The 23,560-nt window shown below is 33.0% G+C and overlaps 1 protein-coding gene across 1 annotated transcript; it reads left to right on the forward strand.

Moving 5' to 3' along the window:
• Positions 1 to 3,183: 3,183 nt before the first annotated feature.
• On the forward strand, positions 3,184 to 21,921 carry LOC127704264 (uncharacterized). Its single transcript, XM_052208253.1, has 5 exons — positions 3,184 to 3,382; positions 14,858 to 15,062; positions 16,581 to 16,725; positions 17,614 to 18,714; positions 20,856 to 21,921. The coding sequence occupies exons 2-5, from the start codon at positions 14,868 to 14,870 to the stop codon at positions 21,296 to 21,298; spliced, it is 1,884 nt and encodes a 627-aa protein (XP_052064213.1). The 5' UTR covers positions 3,184 to 3,382; positions 14,858 to 14,867; the 3' UTR covers positions 21,299 to 21,921.
• Positions 21,922 to 23,560: the final 1,639 nt, after the last annotated feature.

The raw sequence follows: 23,560 nt of genomic DNA on the forward strand, positions 1-23,560 counted from the left end.
TAAAACTTAACTCTTCGAGCGATTAAGGTAACAGAAGTGAATAACCACAAGTCAAAAACCATCTATAAACGCATATGATTCCGGTTTTAAAGAAACATATATATATATATATATTAACTACTACACGGATTATATTATTTCTGAATTAACATGAAAGTTCTTGTGATAAAGATAGATATAAAAAATCCGGTTTTGTAAAAAGTTGATTGATTGATTGTTATTTGCTTTATGTCCAATGACAAACATTTCATACATAATAAATGCGAGAACATATTAACAATTTATACAATAAGTATGCTCATTAAGGTATGTAGATCTGGATGAAGGAAGGGAATTAGGGACTGATGATATACGTTGGACAGGGACAGTAATTTGCTTTGCAACAGGTAGATACGGACCTTTTAGAGAGTTGTTGCAAGGATTCTTTAACGTTCAGATCTAGAGAATGTGACCCCTACACGGGATATCGGATTTAAATTAAAATCCGATTAAAAGTAAAACTTCCTCTTATATTTTATTTTGTTAACATGTTGTTACAAGATTTTATACACATGTACACTGTAAAGTTTCAACATTTTTTAATTGACAATTTTTATAAAACAGCTCTATTATAATGAAAATGATAAGCTCATGTATAAATGTTCTATGTAAAGAATGGATCATTGGTAAGCACAACAATAAAGAACATAGGCTGAAAGTACCGTTCTAATGGTACTTGCAGCTACTATGAGTTAGTTTAAAGTCCAGTTTAAACAAATGACATAACCATTCTCCCCACCCCCCAAAAAAACCCGTTTGAACTTGCCTAAGTGACTATATATATATATACATGTATCACCGTACGACCTTCAACAAAGAGTAAACCCATACCGTATAAACATCTATAAATGTGAAAAAGTCTAAGGAGAACACCAACGACCTGATTTATGACAAAACAATTAACAAAAAACAAATATGACGGACATGTTTCTTTTATTTATTTATTGTTTTATTTTATTTTATATGTTTTTGTATTGCTGTCTTAGTGACGTTTTCCTAACATCTCTTGTATTCATATTTCAAAATATTTATTTGATTGGTAAAAAAATAAATATATCAAGGTATGATATATCAGAGATGCATAATGCTTATTTTCCAGCTGAGGTAACGTGTTTACAATGATTAATTTATACAAAATATATAATATATGGTTTAAATTATCTATTTGGTGGATAAAAACTTTTTAAGACGTGAAATCGAAATATATCTGGATGATACTTAAGGCGATTGTATATTATATAAACTGATATCACAGATAGAATTAAAACAGTATTCAGTTATCCAAGTGCAATTTTGACAAACATTCTAGATATACGTATATCATTAGGGCGTTAGTTTTCTCAATTGAATTGTTTCATATTTTTCATGTCGGGACCTTTTATAGCCGACCATACGGTATGGGTTTTTTCTCATTATTGAAGGCCGTCCGGTTGCCTATAATTGCTAACATCCACTTCATTTGAACTTTGGTGGATAGTTGTTTCATTGGCAATCATACCACATCTCCTTATTTTTATATAGTCCAACAACGATATACAATTTATTTTTAACAAGTACAAGATACAAGATGTTTACTTTCTAATTAAGGGCATAGCTATACAGATATATAAAAATAAGAAGATGTGGTATGATTGCCAATGAGACAACTCTCCACAAGAGATCAAAAGACATAGAAATTAACAACTATAGGTCTCCATACGGCCTTCAACAATGAACAAAGCCCATACAGCATAGTCAGCTATAAAAGGCCCCGAAATGACAAATGTAAAACAATTCAAACGAGAAAACTAACGGCCTGATTTACGTACGAAACAATAATTCTTTTATCTTTGTCAATCTTTCTATAACGAGCCTGCTCAATGGCTAATTTATGAGCACTAAATCTTATAAGTGTGAGATTCTTTTTAGTGTCAAAATTTCCCACAACATATAGATAAGTCTCTCTTTTAAAAATATCATTTAATTTGAAATAAGTTCGTAATATACCTTTTTTCACTGTATAGCATTTCCAAATTTGCATATGCCGTTATATGGGTTTTATTTTATTGTTTACTCATAGCTGAAAGGTATACAGATTTCTGGAAAGACAGTCTTTTTAACGACCAAAATAATCCTAATGGAAACAAATTAAGAACATACAGAAAATTAAAAAAAGAATACAAATTAGAAAATTTTTTATTAATAGGAAGACCTGTTGGTGACCTTCTGCTGTTGTCTGTTCTATGGTCGGGTTGTTGTCTCTTTGACACATTCCCCATTTCCATTCTCAATTTTATTAGATCGATACATGATATCAAATTTTATAAAAATAAGAATAAGTAATAGTTATCTAAATATTGAACAGGGTAGACACCGTAAATTACCTTTGGAAAAAAAGATTATGTCCTCTCTGTAAAAAAGAGGTAGAAGATGAATATCATTTTGCTTTAAAATGTCAAATTTTAGAAGAATGTAGGCAAAAACTTTTTCAGGAAGTAGAGAGTATAGTTCCAGATTTCACCAAAATGTCTGATGAGGAAAAATTTGCATTTATGTTTACATTTAATGAGTATGATGTAACTAAAATTATTGTCAAGGGAGTTAATGATTTATATGTTTTAAGAAATAGCCTAGCTGATAAGAAGAACTAATCGATGTAACAAAGTTGTGACTATTCAATATTTTTCTTATTGTATTTGTTATGATATATTTTATAACAATTGTATTATAATTTTTGTACTTGAACTTTTAAATTTGCAAAAGTATCACCTCCTCCAAAACATCTAAATATAGTCTTATAGAATATGAATGTTGTTTAAATTTAAATATTATATGTTTGTAATGATTGTCATGTTTGTCTTGGTAACAATCCAATATTTGGATTTTACACCAATAAAATGATTTGATTTGATTTGATTTGATTTATTGTAATTCATTTTCATTTTGAAATTTATATGCTACATTTTGTAATAAAGCAAATTTTCGAATACTTTTTTTTTTGTGTTTTATCTGTTTATCCTTCGTTGACAAAAGGACACTTGTGAGTGATGTACCTGGCTATTTATATGGATATATTTTAAAGTGTCACGTGTATTTCGTAACTCAGTCAGTAAAAATTTAAGCATAGATAAAACGTTAAAACCTTTAACATATTTAAACTGTGGTAGTTCTAAAAATAATCATTTGTATAATATGTACCTTCACCCGAGCCCGTGATTGTCAGTCCTTGATAGTTACAGTTACAGAGCGACCGAACCCACGGAAAATGGACCCTCATTAAATTAGGAATATAAAAAAAAACATTGGTTAAAACATGGAAGTGAAAAATTATTCAATGAAAGGATATATAATGTAAAATATATAGGTAAGTTAAATAACACAGCACTCCTATCTCCTTGATGGAAATTCCATTTTTAAATATGTCAAATGTAATCTATATACTTTGTGTGGACTTCAATTTAAGGTAGAATACTGGACTATTTTAATGATAGGCTAATTGATGTAGATAAAATTAACAAAAATATTGAAATAAAAAATCTACACAATATAAGTGGTGAATTTTGCATGAGAGCATTACTTAACAGTGAAGTTTATTGAAAAAAAAACGGTCAGTCAAAACTCTTTCCTAGCGTAGCTTCAGCCTTGCCTAAAACAAATTGTGGTATTTTTATTTACACTAACTTATTACATTTACATGTACTTTTTCTAGAAAAATAAAGTGTGTTCTGTTACTCCTGCGCATGAGTATAGTCTTTACATATTTGTCAGAGCAAGGTTACAGCATTTTGATAAAGACTGTGCAAATTATGACTGTACAAAATAAATATAATGAGACGTGGTATGACTTCCAATGTGACAAACATCAACAGAGACCAAATGATGGAGATGTAAGCAACCGTTGTGTTGTTTCCGTTTTTAAATCATTTTATAATTGTAATAATTAAAGTTTTAGTCCTCGAAATTGATAACATTAAAAAAACTGGTCATGATTATCATTAGAATAATACCAATAGATAATTTGGTGGAAATCTGTTTTTATATATATTTCTGCATAAATATAGATATAGGAGAATAAAGGGGAATGCACTTATAATACTCATGAGATTTGTAATTTTATTGTTAACTTGCACTGAAATCATATCTTAATTTCTAATTACTGCCACTGGGTGTGTATGGCTGATGGTTGATTGTCAGTACCCAAGTGTATCTATAATCCCATGACCAATACTTTGGTATTTACATAATTTACATAATTCATATTACTAAATTTTCAGTTTATGAATTATGAAATTCTAATAAACCTAAGATTGCAACTCCCCCAGGCATAGCTTGACATATTGTGTAGGCACTCCTCTATTGTTGATGCCATTATGTTACCCTTAAGATGTATTAGATGTTTCTGTTATTTGTGTCGTCGGGTCGCTGTCTCATTGACGAATATCACAATTTCCTTTTATTCAATTAGACGGTTTTGGCCCCCTCCTCAGGTTCGATGCTCACAAACGTTGCGAAATTGACTCTGTTAAAAGAAAAGTGTGCTATAAACATCAATAACCCCCCCCCCCCCCCCCACACACACACACACACACTGACTTATAACTGGACGTGCTTCATGTATCACGATTATTTGACATTACAATGTATATTAAAACTATTTTGCGCTAAGTACCAATCTAAAGGAACACATGCTGTTTTTGTTACAAATATATATAGAATTTTATTGATAATCGGTAGAGCAAACAAAGCCACAGTTTATGTTTTTGAAGATTATTTTGAACTCCAGTTGAAACTTTAAATCTAGTGTAAAACTATAAATTAGACAAGATCCTACTGAATCGAAGACACTATAATTCAAACAATATGATAGGTGTGAATACTTAACATGACTTGCAATTCTCAATACGAATGTATTCTGCAAATAAGAAAAGGAAAATCAAAAAAAGTTTCTTCAATAAAACAATTTATTTCAAACATTGAAATCAGAGTTTTATGCATCATTTTACGACTATTAAAAATTTGTCCAATGTTTATCTCATCCATTAAAACAGATCTCAAAAGGGCAAGTTAATTGCAGTAGTATTTTTGATTCATTTAAATCTAAATCTGATTAAAAAAATATACATATAAGTAATAGTGGACATTGTCTGGCGATGGAACATTTTTTACAGATAAAGACGAAAACATTATTATGGAAGGTAAAATCACTAGAACCTGAGTTAAACAAAATCAACAAAATTTACAGCTTAAGAGTTTTTTCGGTCATAGAAAAAAGAAATTTATTTTAAAAAAGAGTTATAAAAACGGGAAATAGACACAGACGTTTTGTGTGACTTTCGAAAGTTATATAAAGGAAGAGGAAACAGCAGTAGGTTGGTTATGAAATCAACATGTAGTAGTAAACACAAACTGTTGCCTCCTTAAATTTCCTGTAGCATTGTAATCTGTAACCCACATCTTCTAATGTCAATGGACATCCAAACAAATCCACGACCACTTCATAAATGATGTAATTATTTAAGAAATTCCAACTTTTGTCAATAATATTTGTATAACGTGTGCACTTTATAATAACGTCCTTAAATTATCTAGGTTAAAACAAGTGATAAATCTTTTAATCTGTTTACTCGAGTTGATTTAACATAGAAAATTTGCCAAGAAAAGCAAAGTTCACGTCTTCAAATAATGATACGAAGTTGTGGCAGAATGCATGACCAATTCTTGGAAATCTATTTTAAGAAGCTTTCCTTCTCTCAAATCAAGAAAAAAAGACCTCAATTTTTTGTTGCTAGCATCTACACAGTTATACAACAATATAACTAAACATACAAAATATTCAAATAGTAAAATATTAGAATATTAGCGTTGTTCTGCTTTTGTTTTGAAAGTTGAGGGAAAGTTAATATTGAAAAAAATCGGCAGTTTACATTGTAGTTCATTTGGCGTCGTCTTCGCTGTCCGCGATTAAAAGCAATGGCAATTTCTTGAAAAAAAATCAAAACATAAAACAAAGAGATTAAAAAGTGTGAAACAAGCCGAGCTTGGATTTCAGATTATTAATGTTTGTCATCAGGAAGTATACTTAATTAACAGAAATGTAACTCAGTATGTTATCTGTTAATTTGAGATTATACTAGATCGCTGAAATGGTTTATTATTTTTTTTCTATTTGTGCATTACTAACGGATATAGTACATGTAGAACTTACTGATATGAACTTTCTTTTCAAGTTGAATTGTATTCTTTTCTATTTGGCATGAACTTAATTTCGTTAGGCTAAGACCAATTTGATCATTTAAGAACGTTCGGTGCTTTGTTGTTTGAACATTTTGGTTGCATTTTGGTATATTTTATTTCATGTTGATAGGTTGCGATGCGTTGATTTCACATGCTGTTGGAATTGTTCAAATCTTTATAAAATACTAAAGGGGTAGGTATTCACTTAAGGAAATTTGGATGTTATGTTTTCTTCAAACTCTTCGCCAGATATTTCGAACGAAGAGAGGCGAAAGATATCAAAAGGGACATTCAAACTCATAAGTCGAAATAATCATAATCTGACAATGCCATGCCAAAAAGAGAAAAAGACCGACAGACAAACAATAGTACACAAAACACAACATTAAAAACTTAAAGACTGTGCAACGCAAGCCCCACCAAAAATCCGGGATGGATCTCAGATGCTTCGGTAATATATTACAGATGCTCAGTGTAAGCAGATCCTGCTCCGCACGTGGCACCCGTTGTGTTGCTTATTTATGAAAAGCGAGGATAATAATAGCTTCACCAACACCGTGATAAACGATTGTGTCCCGACTCTAGCATGCACAGGACATTCTGACTCTAGCATGCACAGGACACAATCGTTTATCACGGTGTTGGTAAAGCTACCTACAAAAACATGTTTATAGATAAAAATCGTGGGTATGTGAATTGTGTTATCTTGTTTTTTTTCAAAGTAACTATTTTTGAAAGAAGTAAGTGACCTATTTTCGCCAAGTTCAATTGCTTTATTTTGTTTGTCATGGACTCAATTATTTGCATTTCGTTGAGTTTTTTTTGGATAAGTTTTTTTTATCATCAGTCTTGTTTCATTTAGGTACGTTGTAGTTCTTCAAATTGTTGTTTGGATATATTTTTAATCCTAATATTTCATTCGTTCGTTATATTTCACTTCTCTACGATGGATACTTGTTTTGAAATTTCAAATTAACGAAATAAGATATATACCATATGTATAAACAACCACTTGAGGCTTGGTGCATTATCTTCAGGATCCAGTTATACGACCATGATCGACCATGTCGAACCAGTTAGAGAACGACTTTAAAACCAGGTAAAAATGTTTATGTATCTTTTAAATAAACATTTTGACATTCGGACGATACAACTTTTTAGGCGATGTCATCTCTTGGAAAATTGACTTTAAGCACATGATTATTAAGGTCAAACAAAGAGTAATGTGTGTTTTCGGCTGTTGTCTGCTCTTTGGTCGGGTTGTTGTCTCTTTGACATATTCCCCTTTTCCAGTCTCAATTTTATTAGTGACATTAGTGTTTCCAAGGATTTGTATAGTAAGACAAATCTAATTACTATATATATATACTAGCCCTTAATTGGTGTTTCCTTCGTTAAAGTAGGTATGTAGAAGTTCTTTTTGTTTTGCTCAATTATATTACCTTGAACATATGAGGAGACCTGTCTCAATTCACTACCAAAAGTGGCAAGAAAGACTTGTGATTAAGTTTGAGGAATACAGATATTGGATAGGTACGGCAATCTCAAACATTACGGTATTTCTTTTATTTGGCCCGAAATCAAAGTAAATCGTACGGTAGGAAGCCCGTTTTTGTCACACAAACAGATTTTATCAATGTTCTCTTAATGTATGTCAGGAAAAGGGTTTAACCTTTCATCTCAACTTTGATAAATATACACTGCACTTCAGCATAGAAAAGTTATCGTTCAGAAGTGCACATGGTTTGATAATTACGCTTGTGATCGATCCAGATAATGTTAACAAAGGTCAAAATACGAGCACTTGTTTACAAATACCATGTATTAGGTTTTGTCCTGATGTTATATACCATATAATTAATCCACGAGCTATTCAAATGAGAAAAAATATGTTTAATGAATAACATTAGTTTTGTCAATTTTGTTTTCGTGGACTAAACTTTGACACTTAAATAACCATTGGTTGTCTACAAAATTTACGAATTTAGACGTATCTTCTAGGATATAACACCAAATCTTTACTTTAACAGGATCTTTACAATGCTCATTGGTAGACTATCAGACTCCGAGGTTAATATACATCCACTAGTTGATAAGAATATACATTTGATATAAATTCATGGTTACAAAATTCGGAGTATTTATCAAAACTGAGAAGGACAATTGTTTGATTTAATCGTGACTTCCGATTCGGCCCTATACGTTTTTATGCAACTATTATGTATATTTGAAAAGAGGCATTACGAAAATATGTATTATATAAGATGGAAAATTGATCTGTCTATAGTACTGTCCAATGTACTGATCCACTCACAAAACAGATATGCCAAAGTCTTCGTAATGAAAGATCATTATATGTTGCATTTGACTTAGATTTGATTTCACACTATTTGAAATCATTGAAGTCTAGTCCGTATCAAGGTAGTTTTTATAAACTAAATTGGGTCAAAGCTTTGTATACTGTAATCAATATAATTTTGTGCATATTCTTTAAATGAATGGTTGTTTACGTGGTAGCGTACAGTTTAGTGTATATGTTCAAGGTTATATGTGACTAGGCGCATTTTAGGATTGATGTAGTTAATACAAAGACAGTGTCGAAAGAATATTTTGTTAAGAGCTTTATTTATTTTTTTGTTTTGTTGGACCTTCACATTGAAAAACAGGAGTATCAGCTGTCAAAACACAAAAACAAGAAAATTTACCTGTCTGTACTATACCCATGCATCGGTTTACTTACATTAAGCAAATAGATCTCAATACTAAAGATTGAAGAAATTTTTAAATTTCGCTATACTAGTTAAACAAATTCAAAAAATCCTGGCCCAACCTGTTTTCCCTTATCCAATAAGTATTGATGCGATGGTGGACCATATGATAGGTGTTATAAAGTATTGATGCGATGGTGGACCATATGGTAGGTATTATAAAGTATTGATGCGATGGTGGACCATATGATAGGTATTATAAAGTGATGAGCGTTTCCGAAGTCATCTCTTATGCACCATTTGCTTTTCCACAGATCAAGATTAAAGGAGTTGGCTATCATCTTAAAAAAAACCTAGTATAGCCCCACCAAATGTTCTTGTGCCTGCCCCAAGATCATAATGACTATGTTTTCAAAAATGAAGTAAAATCCTTAATGGTCCCATTTCATAAAAATTATTGAGTTCCGATACATCATCGCATTATAGAGCTTTTTTTATATGAATATTTTGTCACTTGGGAGATTTGGTTGTGACGGCGGATGTGTCGTTGTGTCCCTATCTAATTGGCATATATCCAACATCTCCTTTTATTCATGTTAATCTGTTTATATAGAAACCACACCTTCTTATGTTTTGACTAAATATAGAACCCTGTAAATCTAAGTAAATTTATACAATAAAGTGACCAGTGCAGAACATACACGGTTCTGTAGCAGCTTTGATAATTTGCTTGACCGAGTATAATTCGACAAAAAAATAAAGTGCCAATACTAAATTGTATCAATAGCAAAACTATAAATTATATAACCTTGAATTGCTATCTTCCTTAAGGATTACTAAATTTTCACTATTAAAAAAAAGGGTAAAAATAAATATATCTAAAATGGGATCTAAAATATATACTAATGATAAATATATTACTAGTAGTTAAAATATTAAGAGAACGCTCATTCATCCTGTGTCTGTGTGTGGGGGTCGGGAGGGTTAAGTTTGTTTTAATAGATTGTTTGTTACTTAAATTTTGTTGTTGATGGAAGTTCAGAAAAATGTATATTTGCAGAAAAACCTTCCCCCATGCACAACTGATGCATGTTCGTGCATAATGATTTATTTTTCTCGAAGTAAATATTTACATTTTTCTTTGTCAGTAATATATTAGATCTAATAGTTTTTACTATATAAACGAATGTAGCATATAAATCAGTAGTAGCTATTAAATTTAACCTTTGATTTACGAGGCGCATGAAAGGAGGACTGGGTGGACTTAAACCCCTCCCTTCGCCTTAACTTTATTCAATAAACTGTCTGAATTTTTTTTAGTGCAAAATTTTATGTCCTCATTTTGTTTTTGGCAAACCCTTGATCTCTCGCTGGATTAACTGTTTATCGAACTTGAACATTCCCACCAGTAAGAATTTGTTAAAAATGAATGGCATTCCTTACAATATATTGGAAAGTGTGATTGCAAGGTTTGAGTTCAATGACACCCTTTAAGCAATTGTTCTATCCTCCGATTACTAGCAGGAGTTGAAAGAAAGTGAGCATATCGAATTCTCATTTTAAGTCCTTTTTTGAACTAGCATATGATTATCATTGGGTAATATTTTTATACCTGTTACTATTACTTATTAAAGAATACTTAAATTCAGTATCAATGTACTTACTATTAATTATGCAATTGTCGTGTAATATATAGAACTTATTTTAAGTGATAGAATGCTAACAATGTGTACAAAAGAACGAATTTTAATTTGCGTATCTTTAATCGGTCGATTTTTTTATGAATGAGTGTGTGGAAATTTCCGATGGAAATTGCCTAAACTTATTAATAGTAGCAAGGTAATTCTCAGTATGAATTTGACCTTGAAAGGTTGTCTAAAATATAGTACATAACACCAACTGAGTTAATTGACAGTATAGTTCATCTGATGGCTCTAAAACAGGGAATTATTACTCAATAAATTAGAGAAAAATCATTTTCATAAAATTTTTGAAATAAAGTTTGTAATTTTTGTTACCAATCAATACTTATAAGAAATGAATAGTAAATAAGTATTAGAAAAGAAAAGTAGTACATTCCCACGTGAAATAAGGCAAGTCATGCACAACAACTTTGTCAATAGACTGATAAGAATGCTTATACTGTGATAAATAAAAAATGTGCACAAATTTTGACAAGACAATTTGATTCACTGATCAAAACAAACAAAAAAGATCAATGAAGTATCATATGGTAGGTACATAAACATAGACAGGTAGCTATTTGACGAGCTTACTTCTTGGGAAGAAGAGGAATTTTGGTGTAAACCTGTGTCTTGATATGACAGATAGATAGATAGATACATTTTGTTTCAAACAAGGACCCGTTGTAGGCAACATCAGTACAATGATAAGCACATTAAACATTTACAATACAGATAATACAAAAGACGAATCGCGCAAATATGGAATATAACATGAGTTAATAATATAACCATATAAACCATACTGTTCAGTGTTAGATAACCATGCACCATCAGACCAAAAAGCAGCATCATATCCTATGTGGAATAAACTTTAATGAGTTAAATCCTCGTGGTTGATGCAGAAGTTATCCAAATGAAGGAGTCACAATGGGCAGGTGCTTAAAGGACACTCAACTAAATAAACATAGATATGAATATTTTAGCTCAAAAATGTTTTATCTAGTCCTCCTCGTAGCTAATGCAAAAGAACAAGAATACTTAACAGCTATCAAAAATGCAAGAGTCACCAAGGGAAGGTGGTCAAAGGACTTTATAATATATGTTAAAATTTAGTGCAAAAAATATTTGAATTTGGATGCAGCCTTAAGCACAACTTGTCCTAATTCTCCGACTAAAAATTTCATAGAAGGTAATTATAAACAATGGAATAAATTATGATGATTTTTCATTATTTCTTATTAAAGCACACATTTCAAACAAGATATATTTATTTCCATTTTTCATTAACCAAATAAAATTATCCATGGTAGTTAACACACTATTTCCTAGCACGCAGTACTCGTTATTTATTGAAATTAAAAATAAAATGCAATTTATCTTCAACATCAATTCTTGATATGTGTAATGAAATATACTCAGAAAATTAGTACATGTACTACTGTTTAATATAAATATCCACAGTGGTTTTTAAATATTTTATTTCCTTGTTTTTAAAGTCAATTACTTGACACACACTTATGTTATCCTTTGGTTCGATGAACTATTTTTTCGTATGAATATTTCACAAAAAATTCTCTGAGTAACTTAAATGTTAGAGATACATGTAATCATTTTTACTTAACTTGTCCCAGAGATCAGCACGAGAGTCATCCATCTGCCTGTCTGGTTTTTGTTTAGATTTTACATCTACAATGATCACTACCCTGCCAACAATGAGGTTGAGAGTTCGAACCTTGCTCGTAGCAGGTACGTTCGACTCGATCTTAATTGACAATTTTCCTGCCGATGGACGGTTGTTTTCTCCAGCTACTCTAGCTTCCGCCACCTATACAAACTGACCGTCATAATATATATAGCAAAGAATGCTGAAAGTGGCGTTAAACACCAACAATCAATAAATCAATCAATCATCAACCCCCTCCCCCTCCCCCCCGCCACACCAAAAAAAACCCCAACCACTGTTGCGCTATTTAACAACATCATCTGGGATACCACTCTGACATTGTATTTGGTTGCAATGTATTTAAAAGTTTTTTTCGTTCTTTTTTTATTACTTAATTTTAAAACTCGTTGGAATTCTAAGAGAAGCTGTCTTACGATCACGAGTTATTCAATTTGGTTTTATGTTTTTCTTGACAAATTGCTGTATTACATGTATACGGTGCCCGGTCGTAAGTAACAGTAAAGTATTTGATGTATACGGTGCCCGGTCGTAAGTTACAGTACAGTATTTGATGTATACGGTGCCTGGTCGTAAGTTACAGTAAAGTATTTGATGTACACGGTGCCCGGTCGTAAGTTACAGTAAAGTATTTGATGTATACGGTGCCCGGTCGTAAGTTACAGTACAGTATTTGATGTATACGGTGCCTGGTCGTAAGTTACAGTAAAGTATTTGATGTACACGGTGCCCGGTCGTAAGTTACAGTAAAGTATTTGATGTATACGGTGCCTGGTCGTAAGTTACAGTACAGTATTTGATGTATACGGTGCCCGGTCGTAAGTTACAGTACAGTATTACATGTATACGGTGCCCGGTCGTAAGTTACAGTACAGTATTTGATGTATACGGTACCCGGTCATAAGTTACAGTAAAGTATTTGATGTATACGGTGCCCGGTCGTAAGTTACAGTACAGTATTTGATGTATACGGTGCCTGGTCGTAAGTTACAGTACAGTATTTGATGTATACGGTGCCCGGTCGTAAGTTACAGTACAGTATTTGATGTATACGGTGCCCGGTCGTAAGTTACAGTACAGTATTTGATGTATACGGTGCCCGGTCGTAAGTTACAGTACAGTATTTGATGTATACGGTGCCCGGTCGTAAGTTACAGTACAGTATTTGATGTATACGGTGCCCGGTCGTAAGTTACAGTACAGTATTACATGTATACGGTGCCCGGTCGTAAGTTACAGTACAGTATTTGATGTATACGGTGCCCGGTCATAAGTTACAGTAAAGTATTTGATGTATACGGTGCCCGGTCGTAAGTTACAGTACAGTATTTGATGTATACGGTGCCTGGTCGTAAGTTACAGTACAGTATTTGATGTATACGGTGCCTGGTCGTAAGTTACAGTACAGTATTACATGTATACGGTGCCCGGTCGTAAGTTACAGTACAGTATTTGATGTATACGGTGATGTATACGGTGCCTGGTCGTAAGTTACAGTACAGTATTTGATGTATACGGTGCCCGGTCGTAAGTTACAGTACAGTATTACATGTATACGGTGCCCGGTCGTAAGTTACAGTACAGTATAACATGTATACGGTGCCCGGTCGTAAGTTATAGTAAAGTATTACATGTATACGGTGCCCGGTCGTAAGTTACAGTAAAGTATTTGATGTATACGGTGCCTGGTCGTAAGTTACAGTAAAGTATTTGATGTATACGGTGCCCGGTCGTAAGTTACAGTAAAGTATTTGATGTATACGGTGCCCGGTTGTAAGTTACAGTAAAGTATTTGATGTATACGGTGCCCGGTCGTAAGTTACAGTAAAGTATTTGATGTACACGGTGCCCGGTCGTAAGTTACAGTAAAGTATTTGATGTATACAGTGCCCGCTCGTAAGTTACAGTAAAGTATTTGTAATCTTGAAACCAAAACATTGAAAAGTTTTACGCCACGTGACTACTTGCTGTAATTGGGTAACTGTCAGCTGTCTTAATCAATAAAATAAAAAACAAGGATCATTATAAAAATATATAGAGCAATGCAAAAACATCAGAGATATGATTTAAAAAAAATGAACACTTTTTGTCCCCTTGAATTCAATTTTAAGTTTTATAAACCTTTAAAAAAACATCCTTCAGATGTGTACAAGATATTTAGCCTTTCAGATATAACTTTTCCTATCGTTGCATAATAGCTTATTTTGAGATTGTCATATATTTAGATACGAGCCACAGCCTTAACACAAATTAAATTTTGCAACAAAATGTCTTATTCAGCGATGAAGATGTGGGTGAATAAAATATGTTTTGAGTTGCTCATATTTAATAATGCCAAAAACTATGTACAAAATGGCTAATCAGATTTTCAGATTTAAGAAATTTTGTGCAGGGTCAGATAATGATATTTCAAAACTTTTAAGGATGATAAAAATTAATAATATTTAAAATTCTTGAAGTTAAACTTGTGAAAGTAAACCACATAATATGGAATTATAACAAGTAATACATATTTATATTTTACATTCTAGATAAATAAAAATGGCACAAGGTTATCCTTTCCACATCCAAGAGTATCCATTATACTACATTGGCTTGAAATATTTACCAGAAAGTGCCTTAGAAGAGCTGGCAGATTTACTAGATGTACCTGGTATTGTGTGCATGGAGTTATTTGCTGAAATGATAAATAGAGAGCATGAAAATAAGCTAGGCCTTCATACTAGCAGAGTACAGGTAAAATTCATTATTTTTATACGCCCGTTTACGGGACGTATTATGGTATACCGTTGTCTGTCCGTCCGTCTGTCCGTCCGTCTGTCCGTCCGTCTGTCCGTCCGTCCGTCCGTCCGTCCGTCCGTCCGTCGTCAAAATGTCGGACAATAACTAAAAATCGCTTTAACCAATTTGCATGAAACTTTGGTGAATTGTTTATATCTATTGACGTGAGCTCCTTTTCGAATTTTATAAATTTTGGATTTTACGTTTCCGAGTTATGGGTTTTTGTTCATAAAAGGGGGATTTTCCAGTTTTCGGACGATTACTCAAAAATGGTTTGAACAGTTTTCATAAAACTTTGGTGAATTGTTTATATCTATTGATGTGAGCTCCCTTTCGATTTTTATAAATTTTAGATTTTACGTTTCCGAGTTATGGGGTTTTATTCATTAAAAAAGGGGGATTTTCCAGTTTTCGGACAATAACTCAAAAAATGCTTTGAGCAGTTTTCATGAAACTTTGGTGGCTGGTTTATATCTATTGAAAAAGCGACGCGTGTATCATGCGCTCATGGCGCAGCTGTTTATTAAAATCGCTTACATCTTTGTAATTTGGTATTAGTATTTTTGACAAGTCACTGATGTGATGGCCATTTTATCGCTCATTACAAATAATATTTTTGGATCGACAGGTCTCAGGTTAGGACTGTCAATCATCGATATTTTCGTTTTTCATAGGGCGCTGACATGTTGCATCGATCCAAACATACGTACATTGGCATGGATTCTAAATAGTGATAACTATACTCGAGGAGATTTAGAACTTATCGTGAAGCGAAGATGAGTGACTCGAGGAGATTTAGATCTTATCGTGCAGCAAAGATGACTCGAGGAGATTTAGAACTTTTCGTGAAGCGAAGATGAGTGACTCGAGGAGATTTAGAACTTATCGTGCAGCGAAGATGGGCGACTCGAGGAGATTTAGAACTTATCGTGCAGCGAAGATGAGTGACTCGAGGAGATTTAGATCTTATCGTGCAGCGAAGATGAGTGACTCGAGGAGATTTAGAACTTATCGTGAAGCGAAGATGAGTGACTCGAGGAGATTTAGAACTTATCGCGCAGCAAAGATGAGTGACTCGAGGAGATTTAGATCTTATCGTGCAGCGAAGATGAGTGACTCGAGGAGATTTAGAACTTATCGTGCAGCGAAGATGAGTGACTCGAGGAGATTTAGAACTTATCGTGCAGCGTAGATGGTTCACCTGTAGATGTCTATTTTTCAAAACCTTTTTTTATAAGCTTTCTTTTCTCACCTCCTTCATATTGATAAAAATATAAGGAATCTATGTACCTTTGAATAGTATTATGTTATTGGATATTAACAAAAGGACTTTTTCACTACTTATTAGATATTAGTGTTTATATATTTTTTAATTTGAAAAATAAAAACCCATCCCGGAGTCAGCTTTCGACCATATTTAACATGGGACATTTGCATTACCAAATGTTTAGATGCATAAAATATTTATTTCAGGCTTTTCGATATCAAGTGTTTCAGAGGCCAACAAAAATTTTATTTAGACACTTAATGGCAAAAGGAATAACAATTGGACAAGTACAATGTGTATTGGATAAAATGGGGGCAGCGACTCGGGACATCTTTAGAAAGTGTCACACTGGTATGTATATATGTCCGTAATGACGAGATATAAACAAGAAGTCATGAAATAAACTACTATTGTTAATTACTGTGTCATTTGGTCTCTTGTGGAGAGTTGTCTCATTGGCAATCATACCGAATCTTCTTATTTTTATATATACTAGTAACAGAAAACACTATGAAGGAAACATAGAGTAAAGAACACGATTGCATTGCTGTTCTTTATCTTGAATAAATAGTGAAGAAAGCGTTTGGATTACTGCTCTTTGTCTAGCTCACGCCACGTTCGGGTATTGTTCATTTTAATCTGGAGTTAAGAGTAAATAACACTTAGAAGTTTTGTTATGTATCTTGATTAAAACTTAAGTAATATGCAATTCAAGGCCGATAACATATTTCAAAGTGAAAAAAGCCAGTCAGTCTTTTAAAGCATTTGGCATAACGCGTAAGATATGACTATTTTTTTCAGACATAGTTAAAGAAAAAGATTCGATAATGCTAATACTGGAACAACAAAGTGATGAACTTTAGATATACACAACTGTTTTCCGATTACCGAATCAATCTAAGAACATTAATTGAGAGTTCCAATATTTCAAACTGCAACGCAACACAATACAATAGGGGCACATTAAATGTCGACGAAAAATAAGAAAAGCATTGGACTAATGTTATGACGATTACATAAATGCAAGTCTACACAAAACACTGAACTGTGTTGCACCTGATGTGATCAACTAATAAATTCTTATGTTCATTAGGTAATGTTTAACCGTTTGTCAGTTTGTAAAATCAACCAGTGTCTTCGTTAAAATACCTTAAAGCTTATCGTAACTTTTAAACCAATAAGTTCAAACCTACAATGAAAATCAAATACTTACATTCATATACCATTTGTTCATTACAGATTGTATTCAAATGTTCTGTCACGATATGGCACATCATAGCACATCTACCACCCCAGCATCAGAAAACAACTGTACCTGCACAGGTTGTGGAGAAAGGAGTGCTTACGAACGTTACAATCGAAGATATTTAGCAGAGAGATATTCTGCTTCTCTAACAAGTCAAGACAATAGGAGACCAGATGGACAAAGACAACACGACCCTAACAATCAAAGATATATGGAAGAGCGGTTTCCTTCTTCCCGGATAAATCCAAATCCACACAACAGGAGATCGGACGGACAAAGACAAAACGATCCTAATAACCAAAGATATGTAGCAGAGAGGTCTCCCCCTTCCGGAACAAACCAAACCAACAGGAGACCAGATCGACAAAAACAAAACAATTCAAGACATGATAATACAGATGTTTTACTAAATGAAGGTAGATTACCATATAATGTACTGCCTGGACAAAGAGAAAATCTGCATGCACAACCTGGACAAAGAGAAATTGAGATTGATTGGATTCATCCGTCCGAATGTGACTGTCAGTGTGGCGATACAAACTGTAAAGAGTGCGAGGAAAGACGACTGCTTGACCCAGATGAAACAACGGTATTGTCATCTTATCCGCGTAGAGAATACAGAAATCAACCAACGATCACGAGAAGGTCAAACAATCTTTTTTCTAGGACAACGGGACATGTGCCCGTGAATAATGAAATGAATATAAACGATGATATTCAAACAGATCATGTCAGTTATTCAGAAAATCCATCAAGTTCGTTAAGTCTTCGAGCATGTCCAGACGGCAATTCTCATTCGTCTTCCATGAAGTCTTCAATTATAAGTAAACACGCGTGTTCAAATATCAATAAACTTAAATGTACATGTAAAAAACCACCTGAGTGCACGTGTAGAAAAGAAAAGGTTCATTTACATAAACAAATTTCGCAACCGTCAAGTTCATCTAGTGGGGATAATCGAAATAGATGGAGTACACCTGAAGAAATGTTATATGCAAGGGAAATCGATTCCTCTAGGCTTTCAGTAACATCAATTTCTGATTCAAACTTATGTCCGTATCCAGGGAATAGAAGGACCACCGAAGATCTTTCAGGTAAGAGGCTTTTATCCCCGAAGTTAGTAAGATATTTTTAGTCAGATATTTTTTAAATTTTTATTGGTGAACATGGTGAGTAAAAAACAAAGTATGTTTATTTTTTTTTAAACTTAAACGATTCATACTGTACATATTGTTAACTAATGCTCTCGGTATTTCCTTATGGATGTTGAACATTTTGATAACCCGTGCAGAACAACAACGAATCCGTGTTTGTCAGGAAACAAACTTTCTGGACATCTGTTATTGAGTGATGGAAGGATATTCAAACAGACAGTTATCGTTATTCCAATAAATACTAATTATAAGTCATTGTTCTCGTACTTGTATAACGCAACTTTATGCAAAACATTGATTAGGAAAATCCTGTAATTTTAGATATACAGATAATGACCTTTCACTCATTTTTCAATGGTTAACTATATCTTGTATATCCCATTGAACTTAATCAAGTCAGGGTACTGCAGAAAAAAAGATATATGGATCTTTTTCTTGAAATAATCATTGATGAGGTACTTAAAACTAGGATTTATGATAGCGAGAGGATTTAAGTTTGGCTGTTGTATACATCATACTCGTTGCCACAGTCTATGGTTTTAATGTATGTTAGTTGACACGATATGCAAACTCATGTTTTTTTACTATAAAAAAAATTCACAAACATATGTATGATGTAAACTGCGATCAATAAAAAACTTCTCCAGAATGGTCTTAATATGAAGAAGGAAAACAGAAATCCTCTTCTAGGTAATGGTCTCCCTTACGACCCAGTTGAGACCACCTCGATGGCCTCGTGGTAAGGTGTTCGCCTCAAATCAATTGGGCCGTTGGTTCAATCCAAATTATGAAAATTGGTATTTTCTACTTCTCCACTGAGCAGTCGGCAATTGTCAACACACCTGCGACTAAATTCACTAAAAAACTTGCGAAAAAAAATACTAGTAAGTCATGAACATTTCATTATAACTCACGATCAATTTTTGTCATAAGATTTTTTTCTGAAAAGAGCCCCAGTTCCATTTGAGGATAGTTAGCTTTATTTTCACTCCATGTTTGTCTGTTCGACAATGTTATTGTAGAAAGATTGATTCTATCATTGTATATTTAACACATTCGACCCCAATACTGATCGCTACAGTATTATTTATTTAAGTTTTGATTTAATCAATACAGATGTACATATGCTATGCATTATATAATGTTTTTACTTCGTTACAATATCATCTGTTTTTTCTTCAAAATTTTATGAACAAAGATATTCAAATCCTTGTTTTACTCACCTGACCTAAAGGGCCAAGTGAGTTTTTCTCATCACTTTGCGTCCATCGTTGTCCGTTAACTTAAAAATGTCTTCTCCTCTGAGCCAAAAATGTGTCCGATGACCCCGCCTGCCAACCAACATGGCTAAAATTAGAACATAGGGATGAAGTGCAAGTTTTGGAAACCGCTATAGATAGAGAAAATTTGACAGGAGGACAAAGTTCAAATTGTTGTAATCTACCTACTGTCACTGATGAGACTTTTGTAGAAAAAAACTCGAGTCTGGCGAGCAAAATCTTAATCCTGGTATCTATGGTGAGGTCATTTACATCAAAACTGTCAAACGACTTTTAATATGAGTTATTGCCCTTAAAGGACATATTTTACCGTTTCATTCTGAGTTATGCTTTTTTATTTTGAAATTATAATAGATAGAGAGAAACTTTGAATAACAAATATGATTTAACGACCCAAATCGTCAGTTAACTCCCGATAGAAATTAATACCCTGTAATGACGATTTTACCTATTTTTACGTTTTTGCATAAAATCTTGAAAACTATATAACAGATGGATAGAAAGTTGAAATAGCGAAAAAGATCAACACAATAAAATTTATAAATAAGTCACCATGGCCTAAAACGTCAGTCGACTCCTTATTGGAGTAATTGTTCTTTAATGACGAATTATACCATTTTATGCGTTTTTGCATATTATCTTGAAATTCAACAGACAAAAAAATTTTTAGTCATGAATTATATTCTAGTCTGCAATGTTGGAGAGTTCCCATTGTTGAAGATTCACAAAGACCTAGGTGAACGACACAAACTCTTTACAGTCTCTAGTTTAAAAACATTAACCTTTCATTAATTGTTACAGGCAAAACTATTTTCATCTCCTATACTGATGACGCGAAAGCTGATGTGATTAACTTAGCAGGACAAATAAAACGACAAGGACACAGCGTGAACACAGATCTTCATAAAGAATCTTTTGTTTCGGCTAAGAATCAAGGATTTGTTAGTGAGAAGGATCAATATACCTGGCTTCGGAACCGATACACTAATGCAGACTATATCATAATTTGCTCATCCAAAGGATATATTGAGGCCATAAACTTGGACAAGGTTTGTCCTAGTCCACATTACTTAAACGCAAGATATATATTTGACCTTATTATGCTGGATCCAAGAAAAAGCGAGAAGACAATAGAAATCTGCTTTCAAAACACGCACGTCAATGACAAACTGTGCTTGCCGTTCACTAGGAAATTTATTCTTCCAAATGAGATGGCTTCCTTAAGTGATCAAATACAAAGATAACAGACATCCATTAAAAGGGATTATAGTGATATCATTATCTTTTCATTTCTTAAAGGAAATCTACAAATAGCATACGAAATTGCACACAAATATCTATTTTATTCTCTAATTTTAATCTTAGAGTAAAATTTTCGTATGTCAGGGACATTTCTTGCAATCAATGTTAAAAGTAAGATGTTTGTGAATGGGTGCAGTTGTTCTCCTATGTACCATAGTGTTTGTCATATTGGCATGATTTGTTTTGTTATAAGACGATTACTACGACTATGAACATCATGAATAATTGCACACGTCTAAACTCGGCCGATTCCGTTCGGTAGTGGAATCGACCGAGGATTTGCCGATTTGAATAATTGATGATTTTGTTTGAACAAGAGAATGTATCTGTAAATAAAAATAATTCTGCTGGTCAGATGATTGAGTGAATAGACGCAAGTTGCCAATACGATCACTGCTGGGCAGTTGTTGTTTGGAGGTAACTCATTGTGCTTATAGCTAAATATATATATACATAAAAACACATTGAAATGATCTTAAGGTATTTTTGGTGTTTGTTTTGCCTGTATTGTTGATATTATACAAATTTTGTAACTTTGCATATTAAAATAAAAACCAAATTGAAATATTTCGTGATTTTAAAGGAACACATACACACATACACACACACACACACACACACACATATATATATATATATATAATTCGTCTAGACATCAGCCCAACAATGTTAGATCTGTAAATTTGCGTAAGCAAATTTTTTGTTCTTCCCTCGCCGGGATTCGAACTCATGCTACTGAGATATCGTGGCACCAAATCGCATTGCACTATGACCGACGCGCTAGACCACTCGACCACCTAGGCACCGGGTGTTACCTTTTCTCGTCAGTTTTAATCTAGCGTCGTATATATATGTATTCATAACTAATCTAAATATCAGCACAACAATGTTAAATCTGCAATAATTTTACTAACAGTTACGCCTACTAGTTAGGAAATAAGGAAAGGTGTAAAGTTAAAAAAAAAAAGAGGTATAGTTTTTATTAAAAATTTCAACTGTATTATATTACCTCACTGCATCTCAGAATTTAGAAATAAACAAACAAAAACGACAAATTTATTATCTGAATTTAAAAGTTTTAAGGTAACAATGCATGTGTTTTAAATTTTTTTATTGTCCGTTACTAAATGTAGACATTTAAAACAGATACTTAGGTTTTGGTCATAGGTTTGTCTTTTATTCGTTGATGAATGACTGTGCTTTATATTTATTCATGTCAATAAACCGAATAAATATTGGGGGTAATTCAGATGATCTTTTTGTACTTATTGAATCTAAAATTGTCAAATATGACAGACAAAAAAATCTTAAGTCGAATTTATGCAGTTAAAACGTCAATACACAATAAAGACAAAACACTTTACAAAACACTTTACAAAAACTTTAAACTAAGCAACATGAACCTTACTAAAACTCAGAGGGGGCTCAGATACTTCAAACGGTCAGCAGTTTCTGGTCCACAAATGACATATTTTCTTGTAAGTGTAAAGTAAAAAATTATTATAAGTGTTCACACGTTTCCAAAATAAACACTAAAATTACTCAAATGTCAAATAAACAGAGTGTTCATCGTTGATCTTCATCTTGACAGTTACTTGAATGTCTTCAGTGATCATACTTAGTAGCAATTTCAAGACAGTATTATTGTCGACATTTCCCTGATATTTACCGAATTCCTCTACAATGTGCTTGATGGTGGTACATATGCTGGAGTTTTTAAATATTACGAGGCCTCCCTACACATTACTGTCCACAATGACAACACAATACTATCCACAACCGGACATAACATCACTATTCACAACTCGATAAAACGAAGGCTTATCAATACAACACTGTCGACCATCCGACAACACCTTTATTGTTTAGAACATGACATCACAAACCTGACACAAGTAAATACACACCTTTACACAATACTGTCCACGACCTAGAAACAAGATTCTATCAAATATCTGGCAAACCAATACTATTGACAAGACAACAACACAATTCTGATAACATCCCGTCAACGCTTCTGCTTACAACACGACAACACAACACAATGTTACACATAACCTGACAATATAAAAATATCGACTCTCCAGTAAAACAATTTTATTCACAACACGAAAACATAAAGGTCTTTTTTCTACACAATACTACCCACACGCCAACAACACAATTCTGTCATCCCCTAAAATTAAACCCGACCACACAATTCT

The sequence above is a fragment of the Mytilus californianus genome, unplaced genomic scaffold (genome assembly GCF_021869535.1).
Source record: "Mytilus californianus isolate M0D057914Y unplaced genomic scaffold, xbMytCali1.0.p SCAF_6, whole genome shotgun sequence".
Lineage (NCBI taxonomy): Eukaryota > Metazoa > Mollusca > Bivalvia > Mytilida > Mytilidae > Mytilus > Mytilus californianus.

Coding starts and splice junctions, on each gene's coding strand:
- LOC127704264 (XM_052208253.1), top strand. CDS start 14,868: ATGGCACAAGGTTATCCTTTCCACATCCAAGAGTATCCATTATACTAC. Junction 15,063..16,580: donor TTCATACTAGCAGAGTACAG/GTAAAATTCATT, acceptor TATTTATTTCAG/GCTTTTCGATATCAAGTGTT. Junction 16,726..17,613: donor CTTTAGAAAGTGTCACACTG/GTATGTATATAT, acceptor TGTTCATTACAG/ATTGTATTCAAATGTTCTGT.